The sequence below is a fragment of the Anser cygnoides genome, chromosome 1 (assembly GCF_040182565.1).
Source record: "Anser cygnoides isolate HZ-2024a breed goose chromosome 1, Taihu_goose_T2T_genome, whole genome shotgun sequence".
NCBI classification, from domain to species: domain Eukaryota; kingdom Metazoa; phylum Chordata; class Aves; order Anseriformes; family Anatidae; genus Anser; species Anser cygnoides.
The window spans coordinates 76829934-76846756 of record NC_089873.1 but is presented as its reverse complement, the minus strand read 5'-3'; the positions used below and the strand labels follow the sequence as shown (position 1 = coordinate 76846756).

Here is a 16823-nt window from a genome sequence, read left to right as displayed (position 1 = left end):
TCTTTGTATCCATTGACTTTTTGTAGTCTAGACCTTCAGACAGTAATCTCAGGGCAAAGGGTATATCTCTATTTTCTACTTGTATTACAGTTCTTAAGTGAGATGGATTCCTCCACATTGCCACAGTAATAAGTACTGTTAATATTTCTGTATTGTCAAAGCTGTATCAGTGAAAGAACGGCGTGGATTGCTCAGATATAAAGCAGAGGACCACAGTAAGACACAGAACGGCTTTATAAATGTTATGTTATTTGGCAACAACAATGTTTTCTGAAGCTTTGCCTTCATGATCTTTCCTTCATCCTGTAATGAACTCCAGGGCACACACGGGCAAATAGGACTATGTCAACAGACTTCCTGACCAGTGCAGAGCCTTTTCTGAGATCAAAGACACAGCAGTGAAAATAGCTATATAGCAACAAACCGTAACCTAAAATATGGAAAGCTTATCCAAGCTGGTAATATGCTCTAGGTGACAGTCTGTGACTGGCATGTAAAGGCTGTGCAAGCTCTGACTGACACTTTTACACATTTAACTCCTGTGATGTAGTTGTGTTGCTTCTATAGTGCTGCACAAATCTTTTGGGGCAGCTGAAGGGCAAGACACTAGATGGACATGGACTATAGTGACTAAGAAAAACAACAGCCCTGTTCACATTTGCAAAACAAAGCTAAAAAATATGCAGAGAGCATAACTGATACAGAAAACAGTCTTCACTAGAGCCTGAATTTTAGAGCCCCAAAGAAATCACCTCTGAGAACTCTCTCAGTCAGTCATTCACTCATCCATCAACCATACCAGTGATGATATTTTAAATGTCAACACTGTACTTTACTACTCACAAAGGCATGTAAGGAAGAGGAAGCAATAACATATAATGGAGCAGTGATTTCTAAAGAGGGGAAGTGTAAGGCAATAGCTATATGAATAAAGATCATTTGGCTTTCAGTCAGTTCCCCAGGAAGGACTGTTGTTCATCTTAAAAGACTTTTGCTTCAAAAATTTGAAAAATACTGTAATAAACATCAGTACAAATTGTGAAAGATTTAGGACAGACCAAGAACACTGATGTCGTTAATAAAGAAACACTAGGAAAAATGACAGAATTACAAGTAATACTCAGTCTGAATTCCTCACACAAAATGATTATAAAATCAGATCTGCTGGTCATTTGGGATTCTATATATGATCAGTAGCATGGAAAAACACAGCAAACACATTTTATGCAATTAACAATATATAGCTTTCCTGTAGGCTTTTTGTTTTAAAGTCAAAATTTCCTTCAACATAAATGCAATTATTTTAATCTTCTCAAAGAAAGAGTGATTTAAATCTGTGAACATTCATGCCATCAGCCTCTCAATAACTCATTGACTTGGGATACTGGATTGGTTTGCTAAAGTATGTACGTATACATGTGTGCGTCTGTGGAAAAAATGCTGGGAAAAGAGAAAGTAACTCTCAATATTTCATTATCTCTGTAAAACACAGAAAAAATCCCTTCTGTATTTTTAAAAGAACAAGTCAGTCCTTGGTTCTAACTCGTATGCTGTAAGGGGTTTCCTCTGTAGCATGGTTTGCATCGGAGGCTGACCCAGTACACAGATGGGACAGTTGTCAAAACCCCTTCCGATTTCACCAGGCTTTGCTTCAGGCCCAAAAAAGGACAGGAGTCCTATAAATATGAGCTAGAAACAGCAGGCAGAAGACCCTGGAAATCTGAGAGATCTATTTATATTCATTCAACTCTCTAGCAATTAGAGACTATCAAACCTGGGGGGTAAAGATGATTTTTTTTTATTAGAACAGCACAAAGGGATCTAAATGGGTGAAGCTTAGTGTCTTGTAAACAAGCATGGTTTTCATGGAAGAGTCAGTTCACTGGCAAAGTGTCAAATGTGTTAAATTGATTTTCTAGAAAAGGCCAAAGAAGTATTACTATAAGTTCTGGATAACTGGCTGAAAAATACAAATAAAGACACAAATAGTCTCTGTGCCATGAAACACTATAAAGTATTCCTACTGAGAAGTATTACAAAAATTTTTAAAATAGAGAAAAACATCTTTCACCCCTATATACATTATGCTTGTCACCATTTCTCTCGAGTTTCTTCTCTTACTTGTAAGGCAGCAGTATAATCTATTATCTGATGGGGAGGTTCCTGGCACACAAGCAGGCCTGGCAGGGGCAGGGCAGCAGCTGGGGAGCGTGCTGGCTGCTGGGGCTCACTGCGGTGAGGGGACTGGACAGACGTGCAAGCTGCAAGCACTGCACAGTGCCCTCTCTGCCTTTACCCCAAGCACCTGCTTCAGCTCGCTGGCAAACCTTTTGGTGTGCCAGTCAGCCCCGTCTAGCGTGGCAGGGCATGGTGAGACCTCTAGACAATCCTCGAAGTTCATGCCCTGTGGACGTTGGGGAAAGTGAGCCAAGAGCTATTTGTACAGACTTGATGTGCAGTGCATGAGATCTGATAGATTTGCTGTAAATTATCTTCATACCTACTCAGTAACGAGATGTACCGTACTGTAGTTTGCCTGCCCAAAGGCCACTGGTCTTTCACCAGGGAGAAAAGAAACGGAATCTAACTTGCAGCAAGAGCAGCACCTGTTCAGATTACTTTCACCTTGCTGCGCAAACAGACTCATGCAGCTGGGACTCATTTACAGCTGCAATCCCTTCTCCTTTTTTCCCCCTTCAGTCCCTTGGCTCCCAGAGCCAGGCAATGTGAGATCTGACACCACCAAAACCCCTCACAAGGGGAAACCCCAGCCATCTCACCAAACATTTCATTTTCTGCTTAGGCTCTCTAGGATAAAAAAGCTGCTGAGAGACTGACAAGAAAAACCCCAAGGACTGAGAAACAACAGCAAAGAGAAATCGAAAGGAGTAGCAAATGGGATGGGTGAGACACACAAGAGGACAGGAGACAGAAAGTGAGATACTCTTCCTCTGAGTGCCAGGGTCTTACCGCACTCCAGCTCCCTGCCCAGGGTGAATGAAAACACTCATATTCCATTGGTAAACAAGGAGAGAAAGAGAAAGCAAAGAAAAAGGAAATGTCATCTTAACCATAGCTGAGCAGAAATTTTTATTCCAGTTGGCTGTACTAACAGTAATAACAACTTCTCAACTCCCCATGTTCCAATCAAAATTGAATGGTGCTTTCTGCAATACATAGGGCAACTTCCTTTCCAGAAGTCATTACAGTTTTATAGAGCGGCACCTTTGCACTCTACCACAAAGCAATCTGTTAACAAACATTAGGAACAGCAGGGATGGAGCAATGGGAGGCTCTCAAATCAAGTATTCATTGATTTCATTTAGATGATTATACTGTACAGAGCAACCAAAAGGGTTTAGAGCTAATATTCCCCGGATGGCCTGTGGTACATGAGCAAGGCCCTGGGTGGTCCAGACTCTTTGGATTCTGTTCCTGGGTCTTCTGTGGCCCCATGTAACTGCTGAGACATCACCTCTAGTCCCTGCCTCCACGTGGTGTGTGATTCAAATTGTGGATAATAGTAATCTACCTTCCAGGGTATGGAGAAATAAAACACCTTGAAATTATCACACAGAAGAAGCCATCACAGTTAAGTGATCTCTATCACTATTATGTTTGCAGTCCCCATAGTCATTTTATTACTACTTCTGATATGGTTTTGTTGTTCTTTTATCCCTGATGAAAGCCAGCAGAAGACAAAATGAGTTGCTAATATTTCAACTAGCTTTACTTCCATTTGTCTTCTTCGTAATTTCTTTCACAGGCAAAGCTTACTTGCAAAAAAAAGAGTACTATGCATGTGGGTAAAGTTCAGGTCTGCTGATAGAATATGTGCTGAAACAAAACAAAATTTAACTTGAGGGGATGGGTGTGAAACACTTCTCCAAGGTACAGATAAACTGTCATGAGCAGCAGTGCCTAAATGAGCCAAACTGGCTCAATGCACACATCAGTCACATCTGGTTTTTGGTATAAAGTGGCCATACTGAACATAGGATGTGGACAACAGTATGCAATAGAGTGTTCCAACACAATTAGACAACTACACTTGTAGATAGCCTCATGTAAATACTGTGAGCAAAATTTTGGGGAGTATAGGAAAGAAGGACATAAGTAGATAATGGGAGTGTCAGACATGATTATGGGAAGATAACAAGACAGTTCAACGGAAAAGGAAGAAAAAGCAGAACTACTAGAGCTAGTCTTCTTAATGGTATAATAAGAAACAAGATCCCAGTTACATGTAACTTCTGTGAAAGGCAGATAAAACATTGCACCCAAAATAAGACTTTATTAACATGCTTATCAACATGTTACACACCCAGTCTGACAACAACCAAGAACAGCAACAGATCAGCAAGCATATGGATCCCAAATCCACATAGCAGGAAAACTGTTCACCTCTAAAAGACACCAACAATCTACACACATACAAAATATATACATAAGCTTGAGATAAGAGAGCTGTGAATGGCATACCCTTTCCAGGAACTCTCCAAATCCTTTTATCGTCAAGCACTTTACTTCCAAGGTTTCTCTTCTTATTCAGAACAGATACTCTCTGCAAAATATCTATCTATTGCTACCTATCACGTGGATCGTAAAGAAAAGGAAGGCTAGCTATCCATACAGGCAAAAGGAGAAACTGATCATGATTCTTATTTTGGGGGCAATGTGGCAGGGGAAACCACAGTCTTAAGTCTTTAAGCCTTAGGTATGGCCATATTTTCTTCTTTAAGCCATAAGATTAGTATTTGACTGCCACTCAACCTCCCTTCCTCTGACACCAGGCGTAGAGAATAAAGCAACTCAAGCACTGATACTTCCAGAATGGGCTCTCACTTTTCTCCAGGGTCTAACCAAACTACATGGAAAACAGCTCTGCCTTTCACTTGAAGTGTGAGACTTGCATCATCTCCAGCTCTCTCCTCACATTTCCCATCCTTAGGCTTCATCTCGTGTTTACAGTATAGTGCCATGTTGTCTTTTGCACAGTGTGACCCCCCCAACCTGGATGTAGCTCACCAGCCCTATCTATCATACCCATCAGCTCTACTATACATTCCTAGGTTTTGGTAGAGTGCCTCTGTACTTGTACAGGCTTGGATAAGCCATCTACCAATCTTCAAAGCAGCTTGTTAAGGGGCGTTAAGTCCTCAGTCAGCCTCCATGATTAAAACATTTGAGATCCAGCCATTAATGTGACCATCCTACTTGTTACAGCAATAGTGAGGTAATAAGTTTGTTCAGACAACCTTGTTAGTATCCCACCTCTTTGACAGGTATTTCTGTAACACACAAAAAACTATAACTTGGTCATTCAGAGTCAAAACCATATCAGACTAAAGTAGTATGTAAGCAGCTGAAGCTACAAACTCTCAAAAGGCATGCATTTCCTCATCTCTGCAGGGGTCTGATGCACATACTTTGTGGGGTATGAAACAGGACAGTTGCCAACTGTGGAGACAGACAGGGAATGAGAGATGTCTCCCTCCATATAATTACAGTGGTGAGATTTCCCAGCTTCTTTAATCATGCTGTTGAACACTTGCTAACCCTCCAATTAACAGAGAAAAATGTCTTTAAAAATAATTTAGGGACATAGAAATAAAGAGAAGAGAAATTAAAACAGTGAGTTGTTCTTTCTAACTTTGTATTATGGCTATGTCCTCAGTAGAGCAGTTTCACCCGATACCTGTGAAGCAACAGTTCATGGTGGGAAATCAAAAAGTGAAAAAATTACATCTCTGTCCTCATCAACCATTCACAAATAATGCAGCTTTACCCAAACAGCTAGCAGCTAAATGGTGCTCTGCAGGCAAACTCATAGAAAGAAAAGACTGGAAAGTCAAAGTTCATTTAAGGCTGCCACAGACCATTCAAAAAACAAATTCTGAAAATCATTGCCAATACATAACAGCAGAGAAACTGTTTTCTTTTCAGAGATGGATGCTTTTAATCAGTAACTCTTAAAGCTGCCATCTAAAAAGTGCAAAGTGGACCTCATTTTTATTTTTCTGTGCTTGTTAAGTAAGTTTAAATGAAGAGGAAGGCAACTGAGGTAGATCTGCCTGTTTGCAGATTACAAATTCAGATCTTGTCTATTCTAGAAAACTCTATGATGACTGAGATACCTAATAAAATTATGACATCAGAGGAGATGAGAATTAAAACTGAGCAACTGTGAGGAACAGACATATTTTGACATTCTGATTAATGCTCTTTATTTTTGTTAACCTGTAATTACTTCAATGACTACGGAACAATTGAGAAGGCTAAAAAAGTATGTCTTTGTTAGAGAAGACGTCCCCCCCTGTTTTTAATTAAGGTGTAGGATTTCACCATGCAGATATCTGAGGTCTATTAGAACTGCTCTGATAATATTAAATAAGACCAGACTTCACTTTCATGGTATTTCCAAGGCTACCCTCACTGCTCTTCAAAACAAACAAAGCAAGTTCCTCCTAGCTCAGAGTAAAATACCTTAGTTGTGCTTTATATATAAGAAAAAGAGCACTTTGGTTCATCTGAAGGTCACCTTTAATGGAAAGGCCTCAGTTCTGCCAGAGCAAGCCTTCACCTACAGTAGACTATTACAATTCAACACTTTGTGTAATACAGCTTTCTTAACAAGGGGTGTTTGCAGCAATCTGAACAAAGTAAGTGGCTACATTACATACATTTCTGAGCAGACAATTTTGCAGCTGAGCAAATTTGCAACTGAAAGTGTAGTCTAATTTGAAGAGTGACTTGGTAAAGATGGCACTGTTTGGCTCCACATTTATTGTCTCTCACTGGCTTCTGGATCGAACTTACTGCTTACAAATAAAATTATTTTTATTTCTACTTAACACTCCTCCATGTAAACTCAACTGAAAAGCTTTAAGTCAAGCTGTGCTCTTTTTGGCCCATCTATCATCTAATGAAGACTGTGTATGGAAGATGCAAGTAGGAAGCTCTAAGATAGGTGTAAGGTTTGAGGACAACAAGTCAAGTTCCCTACTAGTGTAAGTGAGTATCACTTGTCTACCTTCAGTGGAGACAGTCCTATGTATACTAGTTGAGGATATGGGTAAATGAAGACCCATTCTTAAAATGGGAAGCTAAGTAACTGGCCTGCTGGCGATAAAGAACCAAAGGGAATTAAAGTAATTCTCCCCAGCCCGTGCTGTTTCAGACAGCAATGAAAAGGTAGTATGTTTATTACTAATACAGGACTGTAAATGGAGCCTGAGAGCAGAAAATGTCTTAAATAAGACTATATCATTCTCCTACAGGCAATTTTCAGAGTAAAACTACGGACTAATGTGAAGATTTCACAACACAGATATTCGACAAAGAAAATACATTTCTTCTGGTTTAACGTTTGGGCCCTAACACCAATACAACATATTTCCCAATGACAAAAATCTTGTAAACCACAAAACATAAAAACACAGGATTAAAAAAGTTAAAGACAGAAGAAGAAACCCCATAAAAAAAGAAATATTAAGGCCACCTGTACATTAGTGAAATGCACAGTCACCACAGTCAAACAGGATACATACCTCATTAATATTACATATAATAAAACATACATATATGTATAATATATACTTGATCTTAACTCTAGAGCCGTAGAAAATAACATAAAACCTTTGTGACCAGCCTACATCTAGCCTGAATCCCAGCAGCTCCTAGTAACCCAAGTCAACAGGACTCCAGAGGGAAACAGAGGTCCCCATGTAGATCCCTGTCAAAGTCATGACAGGATTCTGAGGAAAATGCTTCCAAGAAGGGAAGAAAAATAAAATATCGAAGGACAAGTTGCCAAGGTTTTAACCTGAGACCTAACAACGAAGGACAAGTTGCCAAGGTTTTAACCTGAGACCTAACAACAGCCACAGACATTTGTTTAATGTTTCGGGTGCTCATTAGCGTCAAGCTCCTGTAGCAGCCTCCATACTGTCTCTCTATACTGCAGCTGGCTAAAGGTAGAGTTATATACCATCCTAATGAGCCGCAAGGAGGGTGATGTGCGTCATTGGTTTCTGTTTCAATCTAAGTGTAAAAGCCTTGCAACAGCTTCTGATTCTGCTGACATTTAATTAGCCAGTGTCATTTTGATGCCATAGCCTGTCTCATCAGGTTGATAACTACAAAACAACATGTGGAGCATAAAAGTTCTATGAGAAGTTTCAGGTCTGGCAGCCAAGGATACGAGTCCCCTGACAGTCAGGTTTCTGGGACTGGTCCCCATTAGCCCCTTGTTTTGGCACTGCTATCAGCAAGAGCTTTGCTGTTAAGAGAGAGACGCAAAATAAAAAAAAAAAAGGAAATGAAAAGCTACAAACCTCAGCAAAGCCTTGCAAAAAAATGCATCCTTGAGATCTAAAAATTTTACCTGTCCTGCACAAGGGAAGCATCGTTATGGTACTAACTCAGAGCTATTCATCCTGAAGGACAGAAGGACAGGTTTATCATGAAGGATAGGTCTGATAATCCTCTGAATTCAAAAGGTAGCCCCGTTTATTTAAGTATATAAGGTATTTTTCATCAAGTCCCATCAGATGCTTGGGAAGGCTATCTCTAGGAATACCTGACAACTGTTCCTTGAGAGATTGCTCACATCAGCTGCAAAATTTGAAAATTTTCCTTGCTATAACAAAACCTGACTGATCTATAGATCCACACAATATAACCAGTGATACTGGTACAGTACATCCATTTACACCAGACAAACTCAGACCTTTTTGTATTTAGGTCTTTTTTTCCAAAATCCTGCTCTAGCACACTAAAGGCACCGCTTCTGTAGAGTGCACCCATCAGAGATTTATAGAAATCCAAATGAACCAAGCTATTCCGTTCTTGGAAGAGAATCAGCTTAAAATCTTTGTCTGCAGAACCTAGGCACAATCTAATGCTTTGTAAAGATAGAGGCTTATGGGGCTGTTTTTGAGCAAAGGCGTCTACCGGAGGATTGGCAAAAAGAGGCAATGTTGATCAGCAGATTTAAAAATTCACTGAACAATGCGGTTGCAAGATCTCAGCTCTTCTGGCAGATCCTTGCTGGAGCTAAAAGGTACTTCCCAACTGGATGAGGTTGGGAAGCTATGGAAGCCTATGGGAAGCTAGGAGCCTATCTAGGAGCCTAGCTATGGGAAGCTAGGAGCCTATCTTTTAGAGCAAAGTGATCTGGGAACTCACAGTTCCCATAAGGAAAGGGAGATCTCTTTTAGGTAAATGTTATGGACCCCTAACAACACCATACAGGGGGAAGGGGAAAGATGTTCTTACAAGACTTTTCCACTTGGATCCTGTTTCCACTTTTTCCATAGTATAACCATGAAGCTATTGTTTTAGCCAATTAATGCCCTCTGCAGAATGCAGGGGTTGTAACTGGTTCCACCTATTCCCTATCCTGAACAGCCTTCCAGGCGTTTCTTTGCTTACAGAAGGTGCTTGGAAATGCATGCTATTAAGTAAATAATTTCTGTCTTCTTCATTCTGTTTTCTTCATCAACATTTCTTTTTGAACAGTCATATGTCACCCTAAATTTATCCCTTACTACAGTCACACTTCCTTATGCAGAATACTGTTATTCTGCCTGGGACAACCCTACCAGTTCAGAAAGCTTTGGATTTTCATACCAAAGGACAAGCTACAGGCAGTGATCCTATCTCCCATCTAGAGGAACATTATCACAGTAATAATTCTCGTGCTCCCCAAATATTAAAGCATGGAAAATCTGTTCACATCATTTCAAGCAAGGTCTTGCCATGAAATCCTTTGTCCTGACTTGAATTGTATGCAGATCGAGACAAACCATATGAGAATTCACATTTAACTTATAGCACATATTCTAATAAATGTATTTTATTCTGTGTGCACGCATACAGACACACAAGAGAAAAGGAGTAACAAGGGTCTAAGGTCATCTATCTAAATGTTAAAATACAGCCAAGTGAAGGAAAGCCAACAGCTGCTTCACACTACAACACCAAAAATAACTACACATAAAAAAACCTCTAAGCCTTCCAATACTCCTCTCTCCCCTCCCCCAGTTGTATCAATTATACTATGAAAGCTCTTCTGGCCTCAACAATCCAAACAATCCATAATACTAGCAGCACAAGAAACTTTATTTGAAATATATACTTTAGCACGATCTCTTTAAAAGGCTCTTGGAGTACTAATGTGCTCAGTGATTATGCACTTCTCAACTGTCAACTGTATTACCCATTAAATGCCAATTTTCCTCATTAGTAAAGTAGCTGGGATCAAGTGAGCATAGGAGGAAAACCAGTGTAGCAGTTAATGAAAAGTGCTGGGGATCAAGCAAGCTGTCTTCTCTTCCCATGATGGCTAAATGACTTCCTGTCTACACCTACTTCTGGCTTGGTGTCTTCATCTCTAAAACTGGGTAATATCACCTATTCTAAGAGAGGGGGAAACAAAATTAACTAAAGCTTTTAACTGCTCCAAAACCTATAAAAGCCAAAGCTAATTATTTAAATACTCCCAGAATTAGTGTTATTATTGTCATTTATCTGTTCTGTCGTAGCATGTAAGTGCCCATATGCACATGGTTCTAGGCACAGCGTTGATGCAGAAAATAAAGTGGAAGGTATAGACAGCATGATAAACAGAAAGCCACAGAAACAAAAGCTTTGTGCTTCATAGAAATTTACGTATTTGGACAGCTACCTTTAAAAATACAAAAAAAACAAACAACAAAAAAACTGCCTTAACTTTCTCCTTAGTGACTATATTGTATGCAAGTCTCATTATCAAACAAATCCTATGTCAGGTGTCAAAAAAATCCCTAACTTCTAAAAATAAAAAATACAGCCTGTAGCGCACTAGTACTTCCAAACTATAAATCCATGCCATTAATTATTACCAGTAATATTGTCAATTAAAAATTACCTAGTTAGCAAATATTCTTCAAGTGTATACACCAGTATGTAGTATACTACATGAAGTAAACATGGCAGTAAGATTACTTCTATAAAGTTTGTCACATTTGATAAAGAAATACTGATTTTGCTATTAATGTACTTTATAAAGAAAACATATATGACTGAATGACTTATTTTGCTCAGTACATTTAAAATTAGCACCCGAAGGGAAGGAGTATGACATCTCCAGTTGCTACAGTATACTTAGTAGTACATGCAGCAAGAACCCTACAAGTCACAGCAAAATCCTGCTTCCTTTACCCCTGTTTGCTTTTAAGAATTTATCAATGAAAGGGAACTTCCAACCATGTTAGTTTATCAGAATATAAACTAGATCAAGCTTGTGTTTATTTATGCCATATACCTGCATTGATATCAACAAGCAGTGTCAATTTCTTCTAGCTTTATAGGGTGGAGGAAATGTTTTTTCAGTAAGTCTTAGGGCCATTAGGAAATTATCATATTTATGTAAGTAGTTTTGGTACTCCCTTGAGATTTTATTAAAATTTTAGCTTAACCTCATCAAAACCCCTCCTATTCAGCTGGAGGCTACAATGTACTGGAGTTTCAAGACCTATGCTCCTTCTCCAGCAAGGCATTTAAGCATGTGCTTAAAATTAAGCATTTGCGTAAACATTTTGCTCATCTGAGAGTCTCAGAACATGCATCATGAAAGGGATGCCACACTAGGTCAGTACTTCCATACTCCCATAAAAGCTTTGGGAACCAGATGGATAGTCACAAGGCACTGAAAATTCTATTGTAGTACCATAATTTGCTTCCCTACTGCTTACATATTCACATCCTTCTAGATCAAGGACATGTCTACACAGTTCTACGGGCAGATGAAAGTGCATTCTTCCCAAGCTGCAAGCTGACTAGAAGCTATGTAAATTTATTTAATGTTCTCTGAGACTCATGAATACGCTCCTGCTGAAAGGTACAGTGCATTAGCTAGGGCTTCATGCCTGATTTAGAGAGTTTGCAGCTAGCAGAAAAACACAGAGAAACACTCTGAAGTATATGTTGTTAACAGAAGCACATATATACATGCATGGAATCAATAGAAGCCTGTGGTTATAACTACTGCATTTTCTTATTTTATAGTAAATGTAAAGGGGTCATGAACTTCACAGAAATACTACTAACTCCTATAGAGCTTTTTTAGTTTACGAACTGCTGAAATACTTTTTTATAACTAACAGCTAGGAAGCTCAAGCAGTCATCTGAAAAGCCAGAGGATTTATTTGGCCTTTTAAGATTTCATTTTTGTAGCCATTTAAAAACTTGATTCTCCTACTCACCTCTAGTGCAGAAGCATTAGACTAAGTATTCAAGCATTGTGTGCTACTATGTCAAAAACTTTTGTAAACTCTACAGAGACATCACATCAAGACAAAGTCTCTTTGACGATGGCCTTCCTAGCTTTGCAAAAGATAGCATAGCCTGCTTTAACAGGATCTTTTAAATAGGACAGCAATAAAAACAACAAAGCAATTACTCTTGACTGAAGCTTGAAAAGAAGAGGTATAAGAACTGATGGAACTATCTGTAACATACCACTGGTATTCACTCGAGACTACTGTAAGAAATTAGGAATGTCAAGTTCAAGGTATTGGCTCTGAACATGACATTTGAACAAGACAAAGAAAAAAAAATCTTCTCCATGGATTTTCAAGAGAATTGTGACCAGTCTTTAGCAATAACAGGCTTATCTTTCCAGGATGTAACCTCATGCACCAGCTTATGCTTGAGGCTGCAGAAGAGCTACATCTGGAATGAGTCCCTGCCCTAAAGCCAGGCTGCAGAGTGAAGGTGCAATTTAGGGTAAGTTCCTCATGGATAATTCAGTTCTTCTTTTAGTGCTGCTCCATTCCCTGCTCGTAATACATTGAACAGGAAAGTAGGGAACAGCAGTGTCCAGACAGCCCTGAAGCCAGTGCAAGGTGAGCAGCACAGCTACTGCATGTGGCAGGCTGGAGAAGGATGAAAATGTAAAGGGAAGGAGGACAGAGAAAGATTTGGAAGAGAAGTGGTAACTGTTATGACATGGCATATTTAACAGTCAATATCTTACCATTGTGTCCCAGGCTATCTGTGTCTGCCTGTGTGTGTGTGTATGCACGTGCATACTTGTGCCTGCATGTGCATTTGGGGTGGGGGCTGAGAGGGTGTAAAGGATTTTTAATAACAGAAATCTCAGCCTTGCTTGTGACATATTTAAAAGTTTCTATGCACTGCGGGTCAAACATTTACAAGAATGCCTTTTGCTTCTGGTAAAATCAGCCACAGGAAGGGCAAGGAAGGATGTAGTGGTGGCAAAATGCAGAACCCACCAGAGCCCTGAAAAGTGCAACGACAAAAACTGAAAGTCTAGGCTCCCCAGAATAAACTGTCTGTGTTTGAGGGCTCCAACAGAAAAAGAGGAACTCTTGGTCTTGATTCTGCTAATACAGAGGGACCAAAAAGCTGTAACTAGAGCAAGTGGTCACATGCAAGTGTCAGGAAAGTGACTGAAGATCCATGCTGGTTGTAGGAAAAAAACAAAGTCAGATGGACTGTGGAACTGTAAGGAGTACAGCAAATACACGTTATGTAAATTAGGTTGGCTAAGCTGAGTGGAAGGCCCAGACACCAATAAGCCCCTCAGACACAGCAAAGCAGAAGAGGGCGGTTAGAGTGGAACCAGAAAAGGAACCCAGCAACAATGGCTTTATTGAGGAGGGATCAAGTTTACATCCTGCCCATCCGCGAACAAGTAAAAGGGCACATGTGGAAAGAGTTTGGGGTCAAGGATCAGCAGTTCTGTGCCAAGAATCATAGCTTTTCATTAGCAGAGGAGAGGGAAAGTCCCCAGATTGCCTGCCCTTCCATTGCTCTGTTTTGATATGGGGCTTGACATGGCTGCAAAGCCATTGTAAATGCACACATGCACTGTATTATGGAAAGATGATGAAAACAGTAATTTTTGTAAAAAGATGGTAATTTTTTACAGCATACAGAGCCAATCATGCTATTTAATTCTACAGAAGGAGAAGTAGCACAGTGAATTGCTGCCATGAGCCTTACACAACCAAAACACCCACTACAGGTGAAGCATTTCAAACAGCTATGGAGGGGTTCATGAGCTTCCCTGGCACATGAATACTTGTCTAGGGACAGAATTCACTCTACTCCTCAGCTAACTAGCATACCCTTAGTAGTGACCTCTCTGATCAAATGACCCCAGCAGTCACTACATATATGGTTTTAGGTCTATATTCTACTCCCCAAAATTTATTTGCCATTGACATGAACACTGCTAAGTCATTTAACAAAAGCTGTAAGCAGAAGACATAAAATACTGACATTTTGATTTGGCAGACATTTAAATTTTCATTATAAGCATTGATACATGGAGTAAATAGTCATACAATGTAAGAAGCTACAGACACTTTCCAAAAGTACTGTGATCTTTGATGGGTATCTTATGTACAGACCTACATATCAAACAAGAGTTGAGCGTGGTCATCCATAACAACAACGTAATAATAAAAATTCCTTAAACGTTCTGCAAGCACGTGAGCATAATTCAGAGACTTTTTCCATTCCTTGCTTGAAAGAAACATTGCATAATACTAGTGTAACTAAAGATTGCTTTCCTTTCTTTTTCCATTAAGTATTTAATTCCTAAAAACACTTAAGTATACTGAATAAACAAAAAACACTTAACAAGTATAATAATAAAGAACACTCCCTTTATTTCTCTCTTCTTACTTAGTAAAAACATTTTTTAAAAACACATCCCCTTCTGAAATACCAAATGCTATCATTTATGATATAATCAAGAAATATGTGGTCTTTACTTTTTTGATTAAAAAAATCTTTCATTCAAATCTCTTAATGTGATTGAAAAATGAAGAAACTATTTTTGATACCAACTGCTCTGAAAAATGAGTATCTCATTAAACAAAAACCATCAGCGTATATTCTATCTTTTCCATGAGAGAAGAAAAAGTGATCAGAAAGAGTTTGAGGGCACTACAACATAATACAGATGGAGACAACAGTAAAGAGGCCCAATTATTCTTATTGGCTGAGTAATTAATATATCTAAAATAATGTCAATCTTTTCAATTCAAGTTCACTTGATACCACTACTGAAGCTACTAATTAGAATATAGAAATAATAACTTGATTTATGATTTGATTGATATATATGATCTGTTAAAGAAAGACAAAGCTATGTGTACATTAATTGCTTTGCTCTACATTATTATTTCACACAAATACTGCCTACCAAATTCCTCAGAGTGCCTACTCTTACAGTGGGACTGCTTACTTGTCCTGCTATCAGCAGCTTTCCAGCTAAGGTCATGTTGTACACAAACGTTAGACAGAAATCACAAGAAAGAATTTTTGATCAGACAAGTTTTGTTTGGAATTCAAGCACTTAACACTTTTCTGGAAGCAGTTGCACAACAAGTAAAGACATACCTGATGTGCCAAAATATAGATATTATGGCCAACATCTTTTGGGGAGATGCCATCATCTCCATTCTCCTCCTCATGGTCACATTCTAGGCCTTGGTTATACGCATTCTTCATCACATCCACCTGCAACACAAGCCGAACCAAGGAGAGATTAAATAACTGTCATTCAAAAAGCTCACGGTGTTTGAACACATTCACTTTGTTCAGCCCAAGCTTGGATGGGTGCCCTGCAGTTCTAAAAGAAGAGTGAGCAGTCTGGGAAACACTTTCTGAATAAAGAAGAGCTTGAAGTATTTATGAAGCTCCAAACTGCTACACTTCTTGTCAGCAAAACTGCAACCATGAGAAAGGAACAGGAATGTTGAGTCTTTCTGAGAAGGTATTTTCACAGATGTTTTAAAGACAGATCAACAGGTAGCACAGGTAGTGCCTTTTGGCACTTAAAGTGCAGGCGTGATACCTCTGTGGATAGAGCAGGCTGCAATGCAACTCAGAGCTCTCCTTATAGTTTAACAGAAAGAAAAAAGAAAAAAAAAGCCAAAAAGGAAAGGAAAATACAGATCTGGGCAGGGCGCTGGGGTAATTCCAAACAAGGGGAAAAATCCTCCATTCCCCAGAAAGGGCCTGATCCTGCTGATGCCCACAGATCTCCCCACAAAACAGGTTTTCCAGTCACTGTTGTTACATTGTCCATTTGTTTGGAAACAATTTCTCCAGACTTCCAATCTATTTAACATTCTTGGAAACCTATACAAGTATCACACCTATTCCAAAACAGCAATAACTGTAACTTTTGTTGTTTGTTCATGAGCCGTATATATAAATGCACATGCACACATTTCTGTTAGCACTGTTTCACAAACTGTACAAGCTTAATTTCCCAGCCCATGACAAAGGGTACTTGAAGACAGTCTACCAGAGTATGATAATTTAGTTAAGAAACAATTACAGAAAAGTGCTTGGAATGGATAAAAATAATGAAGTCGTAAAGACTGAAATCATGCATGCTTGATCCTTTTAAAGTACTTTTGTGAATTAGTACTATCCTGATACATTGTGTCACTATATGCTGCCAACACTCTTCAACCTAGATGCAGATCATTTTAAAATGTTTTAATGACAGATTTTTTTCAGCCAAAAGGTTTATGAATATTCAGAAGTTTTCTCACCAGTTCCCTTGGTCTCATGTTGAAAAGGATTCTCTCCGCATTCTCACTGTCATGCCTGCTTTCCATAATAGCCAGCAAGAGCTTGGAGGCATTGTTCTAAAGATACAAAACCAAGTTAATGCAAATTTAAAATCTATTTCATGGATTAACAATCCTTGCATTTGTTTTAATTGAGATTACCGGGACCACTTTTTTAGTGGATAAGATTTTAGACTACTTGCATTTTTTATTCTACTG

At 39.0% G+C, this 16823-nt stretch overlaps 1 protein-coding gene across 7 annotated transcripts in view; it reads right to left on the bottom strand.

The window, feature by feature from the left end:
* The window catches only part of ITPR2 (inositol 1,4,5-trisphosphate receptor type 2), a 276712-nt gene that overhangs the window by 53221 nt on the left and 206668 nt on the right, over positions 1-16823 (bottom strand). For all 7 annotated transcript variants that reach the window (XM_067000454.1, XM_067000431.1, XM_067000435.1 and 4 more), the window contains 2 exons: positions 16587-16682; positions 15421-15540 (listed from right to left, as the gene is read on the bottom strand). In XM_067000454.1, the coding sequence (XP_066856555.1) occupies positions 15421-15540; positions 16587-16682 (216 nt within the window). The remainder of the gene's footprint in view (positions 1-15420; positions 15541-16586; positions 16683-16823) is intronic.